This window comes from Myotis lucifugus, unplaced genomic scaffold (assembly GCF_000147115.1).
Source record: "Myotis lucifugus unplaced genomic scaffold, Myoluc2.0 scaffold_301, whole genome shotgun sequence".
NCBI lineage: Eukaryota > Metazoa > Chordata > Mammalia > Chiroptera > Vespertilionidae > Myotis > Myotis lucifugus.
The window spans coordinates 612,024-637,065 of NW_005871349.1; the positions used below are offsets into that span (position 1 = coordinate 612,024).

At 38.6% G+C, this 25,042-nt stretch overlaps 1 protein-coding gene across 8 annotated transcripts in view; it reads left to right on the plus strand.

Annotated features, from left to right (window-relative positions):
* The window catches only part of MET (MET proto-oncogene, receptor tyrosine kinase), a 138,898-nt gene that overhangs the window by 30,710 nt on the left and 83,146 nt on the right, over positions 1 to 25,042 (plus strand). For 7 of the 8 annotated variants that reach the window (XR_002832010.1, XM_023763809.1, XM_023763811.1 and 4 more), the window contains exon 2: positions 7,725 to 8,938. Coding sequence is in view for 7 of the 8 variants with exons in the window: in XM_023763809.1 (XP_023619577.1) it covers positions 7,736 to 8,938 (1,203 nt within the window). In the remaining variant the exon portion in view is untranslated. Of the gene's footprint in view, positions 1 to 5,161; positions 5,277 to 7,724; positions 8,939 to 25,042 lie in introns of those variants that run through there. The other variant, XM_014465573.2, reaches the window with a different exon arrangement.

The following is a 25,042-nucleotide window of genomic DNA, read 5'->3' on the forward strand; positions in this document are numbered from 1 at the left end:
AGTTAACATCATCTTTATTGTGTGTGATCTTTGAAGGAGAGAGGTCCTCTCACAGTATCTCTACTGAATCTCAAAAAAGATTCTGATTGGCTTTGCTTTGGTCATGTGCTCACCCCTGATCAAGCTGTGGGTCAAAAGAACAGAGTTCGTTGAAAGGCCAGCCTGGTTTGCAAGCTCATCTTGTGGTGAGGGTGGTAGGCCCCATTAGATTGTGAAGGGAGAGTTTTCAAAAGAATTGCCAGTGGCAGCGAGGCAGGGAAAAACAAATGTTTACTAAAATATGCCTTTTGAATAAAAATATTTTCCAAGAAATTTAATTTCCAAATAATTTAAAACAATTTAAATAAGCAACATACTTTAAAAAAATTAGAAATACATTCAGAACTAAATTACATTTTGGATAATATTATGTTTTCTTTGAATCTCAGTTTTATCATCTGAAACCATGGGGATAATGATTACCTTCAAAGAGATCATGCAGATTAGAAGAAATGATGTAATTGATAATATTTTATAAACTATAAGATAACATCAGTGTTTTTATGAAATATGATTTATAAGAAAATCAATTCATAAAGAAAGCAGAAGTTACCTATGTCAAAGATGGGAAAGTCTCTCTCTTACAAAATGTATTCATTATACTTGTTGTGGTTTTTCCTAAGGAATCAGTACTTGAATACAACACACATTTATGCTTTGTGACAAGATTTTGTTGATAATGATGGGAACAACAATGATGACAATAGTAGTGATGATAGGCTCAGATAGCTACTCAATAAATTCTTAGAAAATTAAATGTCCTGCTAGATTTCTAAGGAGTGAAAAGGCAAAAGTAAGCTAGTTTGATGAGAAAACCAGAAGCAGATAGATGGCAGACAGAGTAGAGTAGCTGGTCTTAAGTTTAGGCTGAGCTGAAATACTCTTTAATACCAGTAGATTAATGACCAAGGTGCCATTGAGATGATCACTCCTCAGAAACATTTTGCCAGTAAAATTATCTTAACTACCGACTGAAAGGAAATAAAGAAATGATTTATGTATGATTCAGTTTCATCTGCTATGTATGTGCACAACATTTTGAGAGAATAAATTAGTCTGTTTGAATCATCTTTACACTTCCTTTTAGTAAAGAACTCAGTTGGTTAAATGGCCAGCACTATTTCAGACAGAAGGGGAAAAAAAAAAACAACAGTAAAAAGAGACTGCTTTCAATTCTATATTGAAAGCCTTATCCAGGCATATCACAGGAATAAATATATCAAGATAAAAGTGTATGAAAAGTGAAAGTATTTCTGGAATCACTACCAATATAAATACTAAAATTGCTCACACAGCTTGATCTGGCAGATTATAGAAATGGAGAAAAGAAAGCAATATATGACAACTAAAATGGCAGTGGTATAAAATGTAATTGTAGAAAACCATCTCAGAGTTGCAAATTATTAGAGTTGGAAAATACTTTGGAGTTCATAAGTTCAACCCAGGAGTATGCTTGTAAATATTTAATAACTGTCCCTCCAGTGGAGGAAAAAAAAACCCTGGATTTGTAGTGTTGGCCTATTTCTATGGTGTAAATACTCCCCCCATTCCCAATTTCAAGCTGCTAAAATGAGGTTACTGAATGTGAGTTGGGAAGAGATGCACACAATAGGCTGTCATGCGCCAGTGCCCGAGGGCTCCAGTACACGACTGGTTCAACACTATCATTTTACAAATAAGAACGCAACTGAGGCCAAAGAAATGTTCCATAAAGTATTTTGCTGCACTGCCACTGCTGAAACTCAGGTTCTTCCTCATGCTGCCCCTCAGTACTGTGAATGCACTATGAGGAAAGGACCACGATTGATTGGTTGGTAAAGCCCACAGGCCTCCCCTAGCCTCCTTAAGCATCCCCCTTTTGGGGCCCCATTGACCTTTTGACATTGAGTTTAAACTGTGGTTTGTTTGTCTGCCTTCTCCGCTAGTCTGAGATTTCACTGACACTTTTTTTTTCATTTTTGTGACTTTAATACTCTGTACAATATCTAGAACATAGTAGATGCTCCAAAAGTGTTTAATGAGGGTATGAACAAACAATAATAACAGAAAACATTCATTGGCCTACTGTGGGCCAAGCACTGGTCTTTCTCATGTAATCCTCAGAGTAATCATCACAACAAGTGAAGTAGGTACTGTAATCACGTGCATATTTCAGATGAAAAAATAGAGGCTCATAGAAGTTAGTTGCCCAAGGTCATACTAGCTCAGTGAATGGGTTCAAACCCTGCAGCCTGTCTCCAGAGCCCGTGCGCTTGCCTATTCAGCTGTCACTCAGGTAACTGTCAGTGTCATTGGGGTAACCAGCTCAGCAACAAATACTTTAGAAAGTTCTCCCTCCATTCCATATGAATGACACAGACATTTCCCAGAGAAGATCTAGTCTGACCCCTTTGCTAAGTTGAAATAATCAAGGAAATGGGGTAATCAAGTAATCAAGTTTTCTCATGGTCTGAAGATTAAACAGAAACCTCTATTCTAATTAAAAATCATGTTGTGGACAATGGTCCTGAGTCTTTTTTTTTTTTGGCTTTAATGAAAAAAGATTAACCTTTTCTTTGATTTCTCAATCTAAAAAATGGCATCCCCATTTGCTAGCAAGAGAATCTAAAGAAGGTTTAGGAGACTGGGTTACTAACTCCAGGGGTGTTCTGCAAGGCTTTTGCTTTAAATAGAAAAAATATCCTCTTTCCCTACTGGTCTTCTTATGGTTTGTTATCAAGTGAGATAACAAAAAGCCCATTATTGCCCTGGCTGATGTGGCTCAGTTGCATGGAGCATTGTTCCATACACTGAAAGGTTGCAGGTTCGATTCCTAGTTAGGGCACATACCTAGGTTGTGGGTTCGATCCCCAGGTCAGGGTATTATAGGAAGGTAACCAATTGATGTTTCTGTCTTTCTCTCTCTTTCTCTCTTCCTCCCCTCCCCCCCACCCGCCACCTCCTTTCCTCTCTCCCTCTCTCTCTTTTCCTCTTCCTTCTGCTGTCTCTAAAGATCAAAATCAATAAGCATTCCCTCCGGTGAGGATTTTTTTAAAAAGCCCATTACTACTTTTGTACATTTTCTTGGATTCTAGTTCATTGAGGTTTAGTACCATGAGTGACTTATGTACCAACCTTAAGATATGAACCTTATTTTTTTAAATGTAATTTAATATAACACCTCAGATTTTTATCTCTATATATAAAAGGCTAATATGCTAAGTGTCTGGCCGTCCAACCAGTTGCTATGACGCACACTGACCACCAGGGGGCAGACGCTCAATGCGGGAGCTGCTGTGACGCACACTGGCCATTTACAGAGAAACAGCATCACGGACCTGGTGCTGACAAAGCATCATTCGGCTTCCCCAAGTGGGACACAGGGCCCGCCACCACCCCAGAGCGACAGCCCACCAAATCACAGCCAATGCTGCTGAGAACCCATGGCACAAAATGTGGCCCACAGCCCAGCCCAGCCTGGAAACGGTGGCTGTGGGTGCTGGGTAATGTCATCATGTAGCAACACCCGGCTTCCTCTCCTTAGCGACTAGCCTCCTTGGAGTGTCTTCAGCCCAGGAACACGACTTGCTTGATAGCCAGGTGCAAACATTTCACACTGTAACCAAATATCTGTGAAGCATTTTCCCTCATCTCATTTGATCCTCACAGAAGTCCTGGAGTAGGTAGATAGGAGACTCGGTGGAATCCTATTTTCTTTTCATTAGCTTCCCTCTGAGATTCATCAGTCTGTTCCATGTTTTCATGCCTGTGCGTTGAGCGTCTGCCCCCTGGTGGTCATTGTGCATCATAGCTACTGGCCGGTCGGCTGGTCGGCCGGTCGTTTAAGCTTTTATATATAGAGATAATGATGTGAAGGTATCAAACCCTGGCATTTAAGAGGTGGATGGATTGCCTGAAAGCACACAGCTAGAGAGGGTAAGGCCAGAACCAGAGCTCTGATTGTCTAACTTCGGCTTAGTGAGGGAAGCCACTTCAGTGTTAGTGAAGCATTTAAGAGTCTGGACAGATTCCTATTAGCCAGACATAGGATTGAATCTGATTCTAACTGTGTGACTTTTGGCAAGTTTGCTCATCTAGAAGAGGAGAATAATAATACCTTCTACTTCACAGGGTGTTTATAAAGAATAATTCAGAGGGTTTAGGCAGAATGCCTGGCATATGATAAGCACTCAACATGTTATTTCTATTATATGATTTCTCTTCCACTTTTATTTGGATCATGAAATCATTGTGTCCTTGACCTTATGCCTTAGGTTTCTTCCATGTCTTTCATAAACATGAAGAGGAAGTCATAATATATTGTATTTTATCTCAAGGGAGCACTCAAAACTACTAAGCAGTCTTTTCTCTCATTTCTTGCTGATCTCAGTTTGCATGCCCTACTGTAGCTCTTCTAAACCACCTCCTCCTCCTCCACCCTGAACTCCCTAAGCCCTCGCTGTATTCATCACTTTCAGCAGATGGTCATATATTGTAATTTATTTGTTAAAGTTTGAGATCATGTGCCCTGAACTCCTTTAGTGTCCCTATACTTCATCTGCTTTCTCATCCTCTCCTCTGTCTCAGATAGAGTGACTTGTCTTATGTCCCAGGGCTCTTGAAAATGCCTCTTTTTGTTCCTGTGGAATGTTGCTCCAACACCTTTTCTCTCCCTCATTTGCCCTCTTTGATTTCCCCACCTCTCTAGGCTCAACTACTCTCAGTTCTCCTGACCAGGCCATGTGCTCCCCTCTGCCTCTATATCTTTGCACAAACTGCTCTGCCCCCCAGAAATTTCCATTCTCCAGGCTCTTTCAAGCTTCAGCTCTAGCATTACGTCCAGGTTGGCTGCCCTTCCTACACATCCCATAACCATCTATAAACCCATGCCTCCACCAAGTGACCATGAGCTTCCTATGGAGAGGCCCCATGTCTGAATTCCCAGCGCTACTACACTGCTTAACCCTTCATAGACACCAATACATGTTAGTGGAAGGAAGGGAGATCTACAAATAAGCATATGTCTTTTCTACAATTTAAGAATAAACTCCTCTTTACCCTGGGTTGCCTTCCTCTTGTCATTCCTTTAACAAACATTCTACTTCCTCATCACACATTCCCTTGCAATTTAGTGTCCAAAACCACTATTGAATCTACTGAAAAACTACTCCTGAAGGTCACCAAAGAGCTTACGTGTGGACCACATCCTCCTTCTTGAGCCTCTCACCTGGCCTGGCTTCTGTGACTATGAAATACAGGTTTGCTTGATGCCTCACTAAACTTACCTTTATTAACTCCTTCACTGTTTTTCCCAAGATTTGGTTCCTTTGTCTTCTCTTCTTTCACCTTGTCTCTCCATGAACATACTCTTGGGTTTAACTGTCATGTTTATGCAGATAACATGCAAAGTTTATTTGTAGTCAAACTAGCATCCCAGTTAGTCCAGCAAGGCCGAGTGCTGAATATTCATTTTTTCTAGTGCAGAGATGGCAGATACTTGGCACTCACGCTTCCATTTGCCACTGTTTCACCCAAGATGGATATTGTCCCAACCAAGACCAATTGTGCCCATTTCCTGGAAAGGGCAGGCTTCTCAGAATCCTTTCCTTATTCTCCTCTATTGTTTGACACAAATGCTGTGTCTGCTTGGAATTTCATTCTTCACTTACTAGTATTCTGGACACCTACTTCCTGATGAACAATTTGAAACATACTAGTCATCCCTATATTAGAATATTTTCACACATTTCTCAAAATCATATCAAACTTAACATGTTTAGAACCAACTTATTATATTCCTCTGTCTTCAACCCAACTTCCTCCTACTGACTGCACTAGTTTTGTAACTTATTCCACTTTTTCCAAGATGACCACTAATCATCTTTGCCTTCTCCTTTGTACTCCACCAATTTAGGTGTCAGTTGTATTTATTCAAGTATGTCTCTCATTCATTCCTTTCTATTATTTGGTGCCACCATCTTGGCTGGCCCTTGTTACCTGGTTATGGGCTGTTAGAATAGTATGTCATCTGGTCTTCCTGTTGCCAGCTTCTCCCTGCTCTAAGCCACCTTGCCTCCAGATCAGTCTTCCTAAAGTAAAACCTGGATTATATGGCTCTGCAGCCCAAAAGCCTTCAATGACTTGCTATTATCTCTTAAATAAAACCCCAATTCCTATAAAATTTAGTAGAGTATAATTATCTTTGGTTTTTTTTAGTCCAAAATATTTGGATTTAAGTTCTGGCTACTATATTTACCTTTTCTGTGACTTTGAACTTATCGCTTAATTTTTATTCAGCGTGTATTTATATAACAGCTACTGTGTTCTAGACTCTGTGCCAGGTACTTGGGATATAGTGATGAGCCAAACAGACCTTGTCCTTTTTCTTCTGAACCTTGCAACACTCAGACTTGTCGCTATTTCTCATAATCGTAGTAACCTAAGTACAGGCCATGCCTCCCTCTCTTGATGCTTTTAGCATTTGGTTTGTGCTATGCAGGATATTATAATGCCATGTATCATAGTTATTTGCATATGGGTGTTATCTCAACCACATAGTAGGTTCACTGAAGGGTAGGGGCCATCTCCCATTTCCCATAGTACAAGCATGAATTCTGTTGATTTTTGTAGACCCAGGGTTAGACTTTGGAATCATTATAATATCTTGTATGTTTTAGATGCTCCCATTGTCTGTCAGATTTATGCATTAAAAGGGGGAAATAAATAAGGGCTATTTAGTTTCTATTCATTCTAATGCTTATCCTTTCAGCCTATGACCCATCTATAATTATTGTAAGTAGAATTTGCAATGTTTATAACTCCTGTACATAAAATTTAAAAAACTGAATCACAAATCCACTCTGCTTCCTAGTAGAAAATATTATTCATATGCATAAAACAGAATGTTAAAATAATGTTCTTTTTACTAAATAGCTTTTGAGTTGGCAATAAACAATATGCTGTTTTTCCCTGTGAAATAATTCTAGGACTTTGGTCCTGGAGGTTAATTTTATTTTATACATTTTCAGCTTACTGTTTTTATGTTTCCATGATCTTACATTAAGTTAAGCATTTGTCTATCCAAAAACAATAGGTCAGCTATAGCTGAATTATAACCATACCTTTCATCTGCACACAAAATCCTATTATAAACAGCATGTGACCATTTGCTTCTAGAATTTATGATTGTTTTGTTCCAAAAGGAAGCTAAATTTAGCCTAGTAATGCTACATGCTCCCAAGGAAACAATGCCTGCTGTGATTTCTAGAATAAATGAATCTGAACCACAATTCCTTTACTTGACTGAAAATTTTGAATATCAACCTAGTCATCAACCACCGATATTAAACCACATTAAACAAACAGCAAAGGGGCAAGAACGAAATTTCTTATGTTTCTGACTTCATTGCTGAATGAGTCTAACTTGGTCGCACTATCATTCTTAATACAGAACATTGTTTGCATCTCATAATGGTTCTCTAAAATTACTCATTCTGGTTTGAGTTCTAAAATTAAACTATGTGGAGTCATGTCCACTGGCACAATGCATCTTTATACGAAACCAGCTAAAGTTTTTGTTTTCACCCGATGTAAAATTTTCAGTAAGGAAGCTTTGTTTCTAATAGCTTAACTGGTATAGTTCTTTCCATATCTTCTTTGTTTCTAGTGACAACTAAATTGCTCTCTCCTTGTATGTGTTTTGACAGATAAACTCACCATGAAGGCCCCTACTGTGCTTACACCTGGCATCCTTGTGCTTCTGATTACCTTGGTGCGGAAGAGTGATGGGGAGTGCAAGGAGGCACTAGTAAAGTCTGAGATGAATGTGAACATGAAGTATCAGCTTCCCAACTTCACAGCGGAAACGCCCATCCAGAATGTGGTTTTACACAAGCATCACATTTACCTCGGTGCCATTAACTACATGTATGTTTTAAATGACAAAGACCTGCAGAAGGTTGCTGAGTACAAGACGGGGCCCATGCTGGAACACCCGGATTGCTTCCCATGTCAGGATTGCAGCCACCTAGCCAATGCTTCTGGTGGCGTTTGGAAAGATAACATCAACATGGCTCTGCTTGTTGACACGTACTATGACGATCAGCTCATTAGCTGTGGCAGCGTCCGCAGAGGGACCTGCCAGCGGCACATGCTTCCTGCCTACAACACTGCTGACATACAGTCCGAGGTACATTGCATGTACTCTCCACCGACAGATGAAGAGCCCAGACAGTGTCCTGACTGTGTGGTGAGTGCCCTGGGAACCAAGGTCCTGATGTCTGAAAAGCAACGGTTCGTCAACTTCTTTGTGGGCAATACCATAAATTCTTCTTACCCTCCGGACTATTCTTTGCATTCGATATCGGTGAGAAGGTTAAAGGAAACTCAAGATGGTTTTAAGTTTCTGACAGACCAGTCCTATATTGATGTTCTACCTGAATTCCGAGATTCTTACCCCATCAAGTATGTCCACGCCTTTGAAAGCAACCATTTTATTTACTTTTTGACAGTCCAACGGGAAACACTCAATGCTCAGTCTTTTCACACAAGAATAATCAGGTTCTGTTCCGTAGACTCTGGGTTGCATTCCTACATGGAAATGCCTCTGGAGTGTATTCTCACGGAAAAGAGAAGAAAGCGATCCCCAAGGGAGGAGGTGTTTAATATTCTTCAAGCTGCCTATGTCAGTAAGCCTGGGGCCCATCTCGCTAGGCAGATAGGCGCCAACCCGGATGATGACATTCTCTATGGAGTGTTTGCACAAAGCAAGCCAGATTCTGCTGAACCAATGAATCGCTCTGCCGTCTGTGCATTCCCTATCAAGTATGTCAATGAATTCTTCAACAAGATCGTCAACAAAAACAATGTGAGATGTCTTCAGCATTTTTATGGACCCAACCATGAACACTGCTTTAATAGGGTAAGTCACACAGATTCCCCACTTACAAATGATGAGGTATAAGCAGAATAGGTATCAGCCTAGAAAAGAATACCAATGGCTTTTGGGTGCTTGGTAAATGGTCTTAATCCAAAATATTTGTATATGCTTTCCAAGAAAATTTAGAAATTAAATCTTCATTTAAAAGTAAATCACAGTTTGAGAAAAACTCAATGTGGTAATTAAAAGAAAAAATAATACATTTTTACAATTTGGGTTTGCATATTTGCCAATGCTTCAGATTATTAAACTTATTTCTCATATAAGCTTGAGTGGTTCTGGTCAGATTTACACAAAGTTTAATGCAACAGCAATTTCTATAAAACACAATTATTAAGATCTCAGTAGAGTCTTTACAACAGTGGTTCTCAACCTTCCTAATGCCGCGACCCTTTAATACAGTTCCTCATGTTGTGGTGACCCCCAGCCATAACATTACTTTCGTTGCTACTTCATAACTGTAATTTTGCTACTGTTATGAATCGTAATGTAAATATCTGATATGCAGAATGTATTTTCATTGTTACAAATTGAACATAATGAAAGCATAGTGATTAATCACAAAAACAATATGTAATTATATATGTGTTTTGCGATGGTCTTAGGCGACCCCTGTGAAAGGGTCATTCGACCCCCAAAGGGGTCGCGACCCACAGGTTGAGAACCTCTGCTGTACAATGTTTAACAAGGCTTTTTCTTTATGAGGCACCATTTCCTCACTAATATGCAAATAAATGGTCTATATTTTTGGCATTACTTAAAGAAATATGTAATTTGTAAGATCAAAAGAAACCAAAAATCTCTTCCAAAATGTTGGTAAATAAAACATCTTCAAATGAGCTAATATACTTCTCTAAATAATTTGGGATGCTAGAGAGAAAATTTTCTTGCTCCCCAAATCCTTGCTATGTGTTTTTTAAAAAATACACAAACAAAACCACATATTTCTTTTGAACATTAACTTTCGCTAGTGCAAATGTAAGTTTCCTTTACTGTTAATGTCTGGTTGAACAAGCTTCTGAGATGCCATTCTGACATGTGCTTTTCTGAGAAAAAGTTTTGGGTCAGTGTTGAATCATACTTCTCCCTTCCCCCAGAAAATAGCCCTGAGAATGTTCATGATTAATTTCCATTTCTATTCTTTTTTTAAATTTTTTTATTTTTCTATTAGAGTTAACATACCTTATTATATAGATTTCTGGTATACACCCGTGATTAGACATTACATAACTTACTAAGTGATCATCCCAATAAATCATGTACCATACATCCCTAAAATGATTGACTATATTCCCAATGCTGTACTTTATATCCCCATTACTATTCTGTAACAACCAATTTGTACTTCTTAATTCCTTCACCTTTTTCACCCATACCCTCAAATCCCCTCCCATCTGGCAACTGCCAAAATGTTCTCTATATCCATGAGTATGTTTCTGTTCTGCTTGTGTGTTTATTTTGTTTTTTAGATTCAATTTTTGGTAGATATGTATTTTTTGCCATTTTATTGTTCATATTTTTCTCTTTTTGTTTCTTCTTCTTAAAGAAGTCCCTTTAACATTTCATATAATACTGGTTTGGTGGTGATGAACTCCTTTAGCTTTTTCTTAACTTGGAAGCTCTTTATCTGACCTTCAATTCTAAATGATAGCTTTTCAGGGTAGCATAATCTTGGTTGTAGTCCCATGCTTTTCATCACTTTGAATATTTCTTGCCAATTCCTTCTGGCCTGCAAAGTTTCTGTTGAGAAATCAGCTGACAGTCGTATGGGTACTCCCTTGTAGGTAACTGATTGTTTTTCTCTTGCTGCTTCTTTCTTTGTCTTTAACCTTTGGCATTTTAATTATGATGCGTCCTGGTCCTGTGTGGGCCTTCTTTGGGTTCCTCTTGTTTGGGACTCTGCACTTCCTGGGCTTGTACGTCTTTTCCTTCACCAAGTTAGGGAAGTTTGCTGTCATTATTTTTTCAAATACGTTTTCAATATCCTGCTCTCTCTCCCTTCTTATGATACCTCCATGATGCAAATGTTGGTATTCTTGAAGTTGTCCCAGAGGTTCCTTACACTATCTTCATTTTTTTAATTCTTTTTTTTTTTGCTCTGAGTGGGTGTTTTTTGTTTTTTTCTTCCTATATTCCAAATTGCTATAGATTCTCAGTTTCATCTACTGTACTATTGATTCCCTGTAAATTATTCTTCATTTCAGTTAGTGTCACTTTCATTTCTGATAGGTCATTTTTTATGCTGTTGAAGTTCTAAGCTCACTGAGCATCCTTATAACCAGTGTTTTGAACTCTGCATCTAGTAGGTTGCTTACTTCCATTTTGTTTAGTTCTTTTTCTGTAATTTTGTTCCGTTCTTTCATTTGGGACTTGTTTCGTTGTCTATACTCATTTTGGCAGCATCTCAATCTTGTGGAGTGGCCTAATGTAGTAGGTGTTCTATAGGGTCCAGTGACACAGCCTCCTTGATCACTCAAGCGGGGCACTAAATGTGTGCCCTCTGTGTGGACTATGTACACCCTCCTCTTGTAGCTGAGCTTAGATTGCTGTTGGCACGTCAATTGGAGGTATTTATCCCCAGGGCAATCAACTGCAAGGACTGGCTGCAACAACCAACAACCAATTTCCAACAACTGTGGAGAATCAGCTGTGCAGGGGCCCACCCCCCAGAGGAGGACTTACTTCAGCGGGCCTCTGGTGCCAATTGAGTCCACCCCTTGAGTGTGTCACTTATGCATGTGGTTGGGTGTTGCTTTAACGTGGTCTGAAACTGTTCACTGAATGTGCTTGGTACAGACCAAGATCACTCACTGCTTCTTTATGTTCTTTCTGGGGCCACCTGGCATAAGCTACAATGTGATCTGCAGATGGCCGCTAATTTTGCTGGACTTGGAGGTGCCCAGGTGAGGCCAAATGCTGAAAAAAAATGCTGGCTGGTACTAGTGCCAGGCCTGGGGCTACTTAGCTCAAGGTACAGGGCACACTGAGGCCAGATGCTGCTTGTTTGAGAGATTTTAGGAAAATCTGAAGCATGAGCCAAGACAGGCCATTCATATGGAAAAGCCATTGGAACTTCTTGGGTGGGCCCCAAAGTTGGGTTGGCCCCAAAGTTTGGTGGGTCTGGGTCTCAGAGAAACACCAGGACAGAGCAAACAGTGTGAACCATATTGTTGGAATCTCATATATGGAGCCCGCCTACTAGCTCTGTGGGGGTGAAGGGCTTATCAAAGAAACAATGGCCTCTGCCAGCACTTCTGTCTGGGATAAAGCCGACTCTTCCCCAGCCCTTGTCCTGATAATGGACTCCCCATTTGTCTCTAGTGCTTTTTGAGCTTCTGCCCCAGCGCTGAGGGAGTAAGTCTGTGCACAGACCTTTAAAAGGAACTGCCTGGGACTCCAGCAGCCCTTGGTCTTTCTCAGCCTCAATTCCTGCTGGTATTTTACAGCCAGAAGTTATGGGGACTTTTCTTCCTGGCACTAAAACCCTGGGATGGGAGGCCTGGTATGATGCTGGGACCCTGTTCTCTTCAGGTGGGACTTCTGCAGTGGACATATCCCTCCTGATTTTTATCTGCCACATGTGATTGTGGGACTAGCCTGTTCTGCTTCTTCACCCCTCCTACCAATCTCCATGTGGCTTCTTCTTTACTTCTCTAGTTGTAGGACTTCCATTCAGCCAGATTTTAAGCAGTTCTGGATGATGATTGTTCAGTATTTTAGTTGTAGTTTTATGTGGTTGTGGGAGGAAATGAAGATCACGTTTACCTATGCCATCATCTTGACCAGAAGTCCCTCTTTTGGATCTTGACATCAGTCATGGACTTCCTATTTAAATATATAGTGCTCTACCAAGTTCTAGTTTGGCACTTTTTATCTGGTTGGTATATTTATAAATATAACTATTTTTGATATATGATTATTTATATTTACATGAAATAGTATTTTTCACAGGAAGGATTAGGAAAATTGTTTGTTACTTTGATTTACATATACCTGGGGATTTATCCTGCTAGTCATCACATCATTTGATGCCCAAGAAAGAGCACCAAATTTGGAGTTCATTATGGCTTTAAGCTTTTTTGGTTTGTACCCAGATTTGAATATATGGACCCGGCTATGGCCCCTAACATAATAACCACTAATTATTGTAATTGAATGAACAGATAATAAGCTTTCCTCAAGACAGTTTGACTTTAGAAAAGCATATCTCATCCTAACAGTTTTCAGTCTAAGTAATAAAGGTTATAATTGCAAGCAGGAAGAACATTAAACATGTCCTTGGTGAAAAAAAGTAAGTAATTTGCTGAGGTGTACCAAGGGCATATGAATTCAGAAACATTTGGCTCACTCTTGCTGAAATGTCTGGGATGCTTTCCCAGATAGGAACTTCAAGTAAGTTTTTCATAAAGCTAGAAACTTCTGAGAAAATGAATTCATCTTTTGGTGAACTACAGACATAACTGTTCTCGTTCCCCTTCCACAGTCTTGTGAATATACATAATGTGCATACATATATATCCCAACCAAGACTTATTTCTCCATGCAGATGTTTAATATATGTTGCAAACTCTAAGAAGTAATGAGATTCTCATGAGTCTGCCCCTTACCTTCACTAGAAAATATGAAAAAAATGAAAAGAAACAAAAAGACTTTCGGAAACCTGGAATTAGGAAATAAAAGTGTAATATAAGTAGCATTCTAGAGGAAACACTTGTCCTGCATCCTATAAATTGCTTCAGAAACACAAGTTTAAAAGTGTCTAGTAGGAACTACTCCAGGGCCTCTCGAGCACATGAGCTATTTAAATCTTGTTCTCTTAAAAATTAAAAAGAGACAACTTATGAGGGTATGTTGATATCTTATTATTTATTTTGTTCATGTTAAAAGTATTTATCAATTCTAAAATTCTCAAAACACAGCTGAACTTTATCTTACCCCTTTGGCTTCCGTAGTGTTCCAAGGGGAACAAAAAGGCAGGATTATTGAATGGAATTCAGGTCAGTTTTATTGCCATGGAAAAATGGCCAAAATGCACCAGCCACACCTGAAACCATTATCACTCCCATCACAGAAATTCTTGTGGGAAACAAGATAAAACTTGCCAACATAATCTTCTTCTAAGGGAAGCCAACTTTTACACTGGCCAAATTTCATAAAGATAAATACTTTCAAACCTCCTCTATTTACTTGCCTGTTTATCTTCTCTGGTTTCTAAAAATCAAAATTATTTCAAGAATGAGACTACTCACATTCTCAGTTTTGTATACGCATTCATTCCACACACAAAAACAACACCTCAGATTGTTCCAGTAATCAGCATACAATCAGCATAGAGTGAGACACCTAGAGCCATTATTCACAGGAAAAAACAAAATGACTTACAAGATCAAACTAGTTTGGAGAGACTCTAAGCAATAAAATGACTCCATTTTGTCTTGGCAAAGTTACTTGGCAAAATATCGGGTGACCTATCTAACAACTTCTTGGAACTGAGTTTCTATTTTTGGCATAAAGTTTGGTGAATAGACACATATTGTAGTTTTATTATTAACATGACTAATCAATCAGATCTTTATTGAGGGATTGTTGTGTGCTCTGTAGACAATGTTAAGAAAGACTGCAAATCACCCTACTCAGGGAGATAGATACAGAAATCCAATTAGTGCCATTTGTGCCAATCACACCCAGGGACTGATGAAGTCAGAAGGATAAATCTCATTTTGGTGCATCGGCAAAAAGCTGAGGAGTATTCTATGGGGACCCTCCACTAAGACCTCACCTAGAATTCTTGCCTTTGGAAAACAGTTCTCTGCCTCTGGAGCATGCCCTCACCTTCGCCCCTTCTTTCCCTGGCACGCTCTTTCTGGAGCACATCCCCGCCCTTTCCTTCCCCCTCTTCTTTCCCCCAGTCACATGACCTTTGCTTTTCTCTCCCCTGAGCTCCAAGGGCTTTTTTTTTTTTTTTTACCTCTGTAACTTATTTCCTGAGCCCATGCAGCCTAGCTGGCTCACCTTTTCTACCTCTGTGACTTTCTAAATAAACGTTGTCTTAGAATTGCGGGGGGTGGGGGGGGAGAAAGATGTGGCAGTAAGTCCTCTGAGGCTTCTGCCCAGTCCTCAAGTGTGAGCACAGCCATGGTGAGGTTGTCTGGCCCTTCTTTAGCTTCCCTCCATGTGAAAAAAGGGTTTATAGTACCATTGAACCTCAACTTCCTGGTTCATAGGTCAACCTCAACCTCCTTGTTCATAGTTCACTGCTCAATCAATGAGTCACACCAGTGGCCAGCTGGTATTATTTCTTTTAAACAGATATTTTGTCATTTTTGGCCAAACAAAATACACTATTTACAATTAATTTGAAAATGAAGAAGTCTACTTATTTTAGGTCTGGGACCATTTTGGTTATAAAATCTTCTCATAAACATATTGAAACCTTAAGTTTTATTTTAATTTTTTGAAATATTCCTGATTTTTTGTTATAGTGTATGAATTATCTAGTACTTGTCATCTGAATTAATAAATAAAAAAAGCATAATGTGTTTAAGACTGATTTTCAAATATAAAAGGTCTGACTGTAAGAAGAATTATACCATGTAAACATTTCATCTTTTCATGAAAGTGTTAAATATTGTAAGAAAGCTGTCCTTTCTCATTCTTATCTTTACTATGATGTATTTATCGTAACATAGAAATGAATGAATATGGATTGCTGTCAACTATAGACACTTCTGTATATCAGCATTTATTGACCACCTACTGTGTGCTCATCACTACTGGCAAAATTTTCAAGGCATTGTTAACATTAAAGAATAACTATTTAAAAATTGCCTTCAAATCTGAGCCTTGTAATAATGTAGATTTAAGTTATTTTTGTTTTACTGGATTTATTAAAATTTTTAATTTTACCTATGTAAAAGCTCTTTACTGACGGACTTTACATTTTAAAATTATCCATGGCTGTTTTAAATTGTCTATAGTGATTTATAAGGTTGTAGTTAACTCATTTATTTAAAAGACAATTATCTGTCTATATAAGGCATTTTTAAATAGCAAGATAGTGCTTGTCTTCTTTGTTATTCATCTGAGTGCAGTCCACAAGCTGCATGGCAAAATATGTATTATGTAAATAAACTGGCTTACTATAAAAACAAAACAAAATGGGTTTATATTACAGGACCAGACAAAGAGAGTGCTAGGGAAGGGTCTCCTAAATGTAGGGGTCCAGGAGGCTATCAGGCCGGGCTTGTTTATTTAAGATCACTCATGTTGCTTTCCCCCTCTGACATTTTGTGAAACACTAGCTATACAAACTCTATATACATATTCTCATATTGATGACATCCCTAAAGCCCTCTTTTGAGTCATCTAATAGTTTCCAGAGCACACCATTCTTACCTCTAAGTTATCTGTGCTTCACATATGAGGCTGTTTCTGGAAACTTATCTCAAGCCACAAATATCCCATTCATGCAATATTAGTGTTATTATATCAGTTGTTCTCTAAGAACATAGTCCTATCTTCATAATGTAACCATTTTCTGTGTCACATTTGAAAGTGATTCTTAAAGGGTTTGTTTATAGTGACTTCCAACACTTAGATTTATGAAATTATGCACCCACAAATGTCAAATATCTTAACCTCCTTAGAATTGATTGAAGTTGTTTTAGACTAATGCATAGTCCCTAAACTGCACATTATTATTCAAGATAAAGTAATTGAAAAAATGCCCTGTAATATGGAGACTTGTAAAGCCCCAAATTTGGGTAGAAAAAAAGACTTATAGTCTAGTTGGGACAAATAGTATTAAAAATTTAGTTAATTTTAAGCATATTAACTGGTATCTCCAATAGTATCATATAGAGGATTTGTTGACATGACAATTATTTCAGGAAAAAAATAGAATCAGTACACGTTGGCCCAGTCTCCTACAAATGAGAATATTGAATAAAGGAATTTTTTAAATCCCCAAATCAGCAAAGATCCTGTTTCTTAAATTATAGTAAACTTACTAAGAGAAGTAGAATAATACGTTTGGAAAGATTTTTAATTTAATCAAAGCTGAAATTAAAAAGGATTCTCTCACCCAGAAAGTGCAATCATCATATCACACTGTTTTTTGTGCAATCTCATTATCAAAGTTTTACTCTATCTGTAAGCCATTTGAAAGAGTAAAGTAGACTCGCAGCAGATATTTTCATCAACTTCTTGGTCATCTTCATGACCAATTATTAATCAGTTAAATGAAAAATGCATCATTTGGTGCCAGATACACCTGGAGAGAAGTCCTGGCCTACAAGCTGGGTGACTTCTGCCACATTACTTGACTTCTTAGCGCCTCAATCTCTTCCTTTGTAACATGCAGATAACAACACATACTTCACTGGGTTTTGTGAAAATCTGGGATAATGTATATAAAGTACCTGGCACAATAAGATGACCATAATTTAGCTCTTTGGAGACAGCATGGCCTAATGGAACAAGACTGAAGTCAAAGAGATCTGGGTTCAAATCTGTACCCCAGTTTTCTCTTTGGCCATGAGAGCATTATTTAAAATCTCTGAACCTGTTTTCTTCCACGCAGGACTATTGTGTGGACAAGTGCAACAATGTTTGTAAAAGAACTAAACTTAGTTCATTGCACATAATAAATAACAGCTATTATTGTAAGAAATGCTTATATGAAGAAAGGCAGATTCCAATTATTGAATTGTGTTTGGACGAGGCACATTCTGATTTTATTGATCATGAGGGTCTTTCTCTTCTGTGCCAACCTGTTTTGAGTGACCCACCTCCAGAATGTTTAATTTGTGCAAGTCCTTCTTATAACTCAAAAGAAAGAAAAAAAAGGAGAGGTGGGAAGTGGTGGTGTTTTGGGGGTGGAGACAAAGACAGTTGAATCAGAAATGTACTATAGTCCACCTAGAAGGTATAAAGTCTACTGCTTGCTCCCCAACTTTCACTTCCAAGCACTATAATATACTCTGCTTATGTAATTTAAGTTATACTGTGCATTAAAGAACTTGCAGATAATGAAGTTTTAGAAAAACTTAAACTCACAGGTTGTTTTTATCAAGCTTTCTTGTTTGTAATTATCATTTATACTCAAGTGCAAAAAGTAGCCAACTGCTTCCCAAAATAAAGGAAACTTAAAATAGTAATTTTCCATCTCCCTCTGAAAGAGGGGCAAAGTTAAAGGGTCACTGCTCAGAACCATCAAAGGAAGACAGCAACGTGATTAGAACGATTTTGTATGAAAACAAAATCAAAACAAGATGCAAACAAGGAACAATAGGAATAGGCAGAAACACACACAGTGATGTTTCTTTATTACTATTATACAAAGATGATAGATGAGTAAAATTGGGTTACATTTAAATTGTAATGGAAGAAAATAATTGCAGCCTTCTATCAGGAAACCACAAGGACCATTATTGATCTGTCATCCTCAGGACATGTCTCATAATATTTAATAAAATAAGCAAAGATGTATAACTCTTTATGGGCCGTATATCTATAATCTCCCACACCCCAACATTTGAACAGAGAAGATGGAATCAATGTTGCAAATAACATCCATGTAATTATACTGGTTTTGACATGCCTTATTTAAGCAATCCAGTATCTCCAGAAAATGCAGTTTGTATTAGGGATGAAAAATGTGAAGTTTGATTTCAGGGTTTTTTTTACTTCTTGTGCTCCGAAATGAGAGGATGTTATCCTATATGAAAAATGTTATCGAGGATTCTTTATTCTAGACACTAAATATCTTGGAGATGCCAAATGTAATAGCTTAGCTACCAAAGCAAAACCTTGCAAGGAAGAAAATTCTTGAGGTATAAGGATTCAATATACTTTTTAAAAAATTCTAAGTAGAAATTCATTCATTGGACTTGATTCCTCTCCTTTTGTGAACTCTTCTTTACTCTCTGCCAGGCTTAGATAGTCACTGCTCCCTAACCTACTTACTTGAACTTTCCATGCTACCCTCCTATGAAAAGTAGCATATTGCATTATTTTATTAAAAAGAATTTTAAGTTAGTTCTTTCCAGAATTTTGTAACACTCTCTGAGATCACTGGGCACACCCTGGGTATTAGAAAATGCGTTACTGAGTGAACCACTGATGCCTTTGCTCTTTTCTCTTTTCCTCCTAAGTAGTCTTTAAACCATTTCATAGCTTATTCATAGGTCTACCCTAGGAAAGAATGAAAAAGCAAAGGTATGATCTATACTAATAAAAGGGTAATATGCTAATTAGACCAGGAGACCTTCCAGATATCCTTCTGGACAAAGCCATAGTGGCAGGGTCGAGGCAGAGGCAGTTAGGGGTGATCAGGCCAGGAGGGGAGGGCAGTTGGGGATGATCAGGACGGCAGTGGGGCAGTTGGGGGCGATTAGGCCAGCAGGGGGGGGCAGTTGGGGGCAAGTAGGCCGGCAGGCAGGTGAGCGGTTAGGAGCCAGCGGTCCCGGATTGCGAGAGGGTGCACCGGGCCACTAGTGTTTTATAAGCTAACAGCGAAAAAAAGCAGTTAATTCGGAAACTCACTAAAAATGTAGGTGGGCTTTATCTGTGTATCATATTGATTCATAATGTGATTGATAGTGTTTCCCCTGTATGAGCAATTAAAAGTTAACTATGCCATATACATAAAATGAATTCTTCATTCTTCTTAATGTCTTTTAAAGCAGGAGGTATGATCTGTGATTTATTTAAGTAGTTGGTCTCTACATGAAGATTCATTTGGTAAAATCAGTGTAGCAAACAATGAGTTCATACAAAAAAAATCGTAGAGTTGGTGTTTGAAATGCTGACGTGTTAATAAAACTTTGAAGACACAGATCGAATATGTGATATTTTTATTGCAATGCGACCACATGATTAGACTTCTGAAAGCATGTGGGATCCGGCATTTTTATGAGAATATTAACCTCCTTGAGTAATAATGGATTTTTTAGCTAAGAATACTTCAGAATTCTCTCCTAACAATGGCCACCCTACTCTGCCTTCTTATCTCTTCATTCTAATTTTAAAAAATGGGCATCTATCAGAATTTGAATAGAAGAGCCAAAGGAATTTCTGCCGTTGCTTACTCATGGATGGGCACAGATACTGAGTCAGTGGGCACACACAGTCCAGATGACTCAGGGCCCAGATATGTGCTGCCAGCCACGTCTCCAGTAGCCGGGGAGGGCTGTCAAGGGCTCATTTATGAGGGAAGTAAAACCAATGGTTCAGCTATTCTTGAAGTAAAACTCCCCTGATTTTTTTTTAATAATAGTGAATGTGATGATTCTAGGATCCCAGCTGGATACATTCCAGTCTGCTAATTATGTATTTTTTCCAGCTAACATATTCCAGGCAGGTTCCTTTGCATGTGAATTACTTGCTGAGTACTGTTGACTTCCTACCCTGGGAAGAGGCACAGTACACATCACCCTAGATCAGTGGTCAGCAAACTGCGGCTTGCGAGCCACATGCGGCTCTTTGCCCCTTGAGTGTGGCTCTTCCACGAAATACCACATGCGGGCGCGATTGAAACTTCGTGGCCCAGGCGCAGAAGTCAGTTTTCGGCCTGGGCGAGTCTATTTTGAAGAAGTGGCGTTAGAAGAAGTGGGGGGTGTCGGGGGAGACGCGGCGCAGGTGGGGCCGTGGGATATGCAGCGAGGGGGAGGTGCACACGATTCATGCACCAGTTGAGTGAGCCAGTCAGCAGTCTCATGTGCAGTGGTTAGTGCTAGTCGCGTCTGCAAATCGTGCGAGGGTGACAAAAGATAGAGGAAACAAGTATACAAGACGAGTGTGGATGGGAGAGTTGGAAGGGGTCGACCTCAGCGAACGTACCTCAATCAGATTGAGGACGTTTTTAGCAAAGGCCAGCTTAGGAGTACCCTAATTAAGTTAATAACAATGTACCTACCTATATAGTTTAAGTTTAAAAAATTTGGCTCTCAAAAGAAATTTCAATCGTTGTACTGTTGATATTTGGCTCTGTTGACTAATGAGTTTGCCGACCACTGCCCTAGACCTTGACTAACATGGGAGCAGATGAAGTTTGTCCACCTTCTCTCCTTCAAAAATTGTCTCTAGTTTTTCAACACAAGGACAGAAAAATGTCTTACAAATAGACGCTATCATAGAATAAAGGCTATTGTAAACATTCTTGATGTTCACATATAAGGGAAAACAGTTTATGAATAGAATAAATATTTTTGTGAATTCAAACTAAAGTCTGACATTAGTTGTCTTATTTGGGTAAATCACCAAAATGTGTATTAATCAGAGGACAATAAAATGGTAGGTGATATTTCAAATTGTGTTCTAGATAAAAGGGGTAAATTGAGGTCAGTTTTGATTTGTAAAGCTTCCTTTTCTATAACTGAATTTATGAAAAATTAAGTTTGCTGAGTTGTCATTTCAAAATACATGTATTATTCATAATTTGCTAGAATTTGTGTCTATGTATCAGAAAAGTGTAAATCTGTATGACATTAAATTTTCTAATGACATTTTAAATTTAAAATCGTATTGACACTTGCCCATAGTCACAGCCAATAGTTCATTGAAGGCCTGGAGTGGGGTGGGAGCCAGGTGGAGATGGGCAGAGGGGGAAGAAAGGAGGGTCATCTGTAATAATCTCAACAATAAAGATAAAAAATAAAATGGTTCAGATTTTTAAAAAATCCTATTAACACTTTCATCTAGCAACTAGTCTACTAACTAAACTATAGGTGAATTGCTGTTCAGGAAATAGGAATAAATGCAAAGATTGAATTAGTCATTTAGCCAAATGAATCAGTAGTATTTAGTGCTAATGCACTAAGTAGATTACACACACTAATGCAGTGGCAGTCAATAGCAAAACTGAGTGTCTTTAAGAATTATATTGACAATAAAATGTGCAATATTTTCCATTTATTTTAAGCTAACTATATTATAGTCTTGTTTTTTCATCTTGTTAGTTTAAACCAAATGCTAGAAGCCTAACCATCTTATTTAGTGCATAAAATGACCAAAAATTTATAATCATTGTTTTCAAGCAAGAGACAGAGGAAAGGATTTAATCACACAACCAAGATTCAACAAGAAATTCAACAGATATTTATTGAGTGCCTAACCCTGTTGGTATTTGGTGAATGAGATAGGCATGGTTCTTGTCTTTATGAAGCAAACAGATTAGGGGAGGAGATTACTGTAAGTGATCAGTCACCCCAATAAACAAATACATCATGATGATTTATGAAATGCAGTTCGAGGGGAATACCTGTGAATACAAGTAAGGAAGAATATGTTAATTTGGTAATACAGTCACAATAGGCCAAAAGAGGTGGAAATTAACTTTGCATAAGGCTAAAAGGTAACTTATATGAAGCTCAAAATTTTAGGAAAAAACAACATATTTTTAGAACATGGGCAAGTCCATAGCCAGTATTTAATAAACTAATAATTCTTGCCTATTTCACAAGCTTTAGGTGTTAACTACATGTTGCTTCATTTATCCAGCTTTATTTCTTTTAACATATTTTATTGATTTTTTACAGAGAGGAAGGGAGAGGGATAAAGAGTTAGAAACATCGATGAGAGAGAAACATCGATGAGCTGCCTCCTGCACACCCTCTACTGGGGATGTGCCCACAACCAAGGTACATGCCCTTGACCCGAATGGAACCTGGGACCCTTCAGTCCGCAGGCCGACGCTCTATCCACTGAGCCAAACTAGACAGGGCTATTCAGCTTTTAAAGTAGGTTCTAGTCATGAGTGCATATTACTTTATACTTACAAAAATATATCACAAGTAGAACTATGTTGGAGAATTTAACATTTTTAACAGTTCTATTTTACTAAAAACAAACTGTCTTTTCTTTGATTTCTAAATGGGTTAAATTACTTTTCATTAAGTGATTTTTAGTGTGAAGAAAATAATTCTAGAAGCTGCGGGCATAATTTAGGTAGCGCTTGTTCTCACTGCCTCTCTTATCAGCTTCTTTGAAAATAGATATTTCTTATGTCAGTCCAAGTTGTTTTTCTCTTATCCCCCTCCCCCCCCCCGCTTCCTTTCTTCTGTGGCTAACATTGGGACCCTATTTGTCAGAAGAACCTGTGTTTCTTGGTGGTGGAAGGGATTATCCTGTTACCTACCAGTAAGTCTATGACAAAGTGAACTATAAGATCTGAGAACACAAAAAATAAGCTCTTTTGAAATTATCAAAATTATAAAAGTTCATCGAATTCAAGGGAATGTGATGCTGAGGTGGGCCCCAGTCATATTCTCTTTCCGCCTCTGTGCACTGTGCTCTGCACAACTGAATCCATTTTAGAGGATTTCCTTCTCATGTGAATTATGTAGCCTAGAGGGTCAAGTGGGAGACAAGTGTTCCAGGGACTGGAGGATGCCATGAGCACCTACTGAATGTACAGGGGCATTCTCTCTAGTTTGTGCCATGGTTACGTTGTTCTAACGAATCTCTAGCTGCAGACACATTTTGCCTTTCTCATTTTAATCATGTATATATATTTGTTCATATATATTTAATCATGCAAATATTTAAATAAATGTAAGGTCTTAGAGGGAAGGCAGTTTGTTATGCTTCTTTATACCTAAGCCTATGACCATAGACAATAGTGTTTCTTTTACTTGACAAAAAAAAAATTTGTCTTCCAAAAGAAACCTATATATTTACACAGCAAACAGAGACCATCTGAATTGCTAAAGTATTTGAATAAAAGTTCTTGATAAATTCTACAAATGTGTTTTTATGACGGTCATAAAAGGCATTGTTTTTGTCATCTCCACAAGCCACAAAGCTTTAAAAAAAAGGCTGAGGAATCAAAGGAAATATTTAACTCCTGTATTTGCTTTGTTTACTTTTGTTTGGCCAAGAAAGAAGTGGAGTTTGCCAAGGGAAAAGACGAGGGAACGGGAGGTGTTTAATCTTCAAGGTTTATTCCCATGCCTGTAAGTCAGAGAGGTCACTGGCTAGCCCCTTGCTGAAGGCTATAATTACAGGCAAAGGTCTGTTTATTTTCCAGTAAGGTGTCCAAAATCTTGAATTTAAGAGATTGTTTATAAGAATACAGTGTGTGTAAGAGTTATACAAAACTTCAAAATATATAGTAAGGAGGTGAGGTTATTTTTTTCATATATTTCCTAATGTGAGAAGGTATAAGACTCTGGAGATGTTCTAAAGTGCAATAATAAAGGTGAATATGAGGTCAAATTATGTGATTCTGGTACTTGAGGAACTGAATTAAATGCATAAAGATGAGGAATTTATAATAGAATAGAATATATCTGATGATTCATTAAATGTAAACTTATTTATGGCTCCAACATCATGGTAAACAGGACTCCGTAACTGCATTAGTAAGAGTAATCGAGAAACATTTCTAATTTGAAAAATACCAGTTACTTTGGGTGTATCTAGACCTGATATGGAAAGAAATGGGCAGTGTTTCTTATTCTCAATTAAAGTCACTCTCATTTCAGAAGAGTCATAGAAAGTTCTTGATTTCACATAGAATTGTCAGACAAAGCACAAGATCAGTTCTGTTACTGGCCCAATATTAAGGACATTAGTCAGTGCTTGCAGAATGATGAGTAACATATGTATACTAGAGGCCCGGTGCACAAAAATTTGTGCACTCGGGGGGGGGGGGGGGGGAGTGGTCCCTCAGCCCGGCCTGTGCCCTCTGGCAGTCTGGGACCCCTCGGGGGTGACCACTTGCTGGCTTAGGCCTGCTTCCCGGGGGATTGGGCCTACGATGGCAATCAGACATCCCTCTGGCAGCCAGGCAGCCCTCAGGGGATGTCCATCTGCCAGCGGGGAGGAGACCTAAGCTGCAGTCAGACATCCTTACCGCTGCTGAGGAGGCGGGAGAGGCTCCCACCACCACCGCTGTACTGGCAGCCATCAGCCTGGCTTGTGGCTGAGCAGAGCTCCCCCATGTGAGAGTGCACTGACCACCAGAGGGCAGCTCCTGCATTGAGCGTCTGCCCCCTGGTGGTCAGTGTGTGTCATAGTGACCAGTCATTCCCAGTCTTTCTGCTGTTAAGGTCAGTTTGCATATTACCCTTTTACTATAAGGAT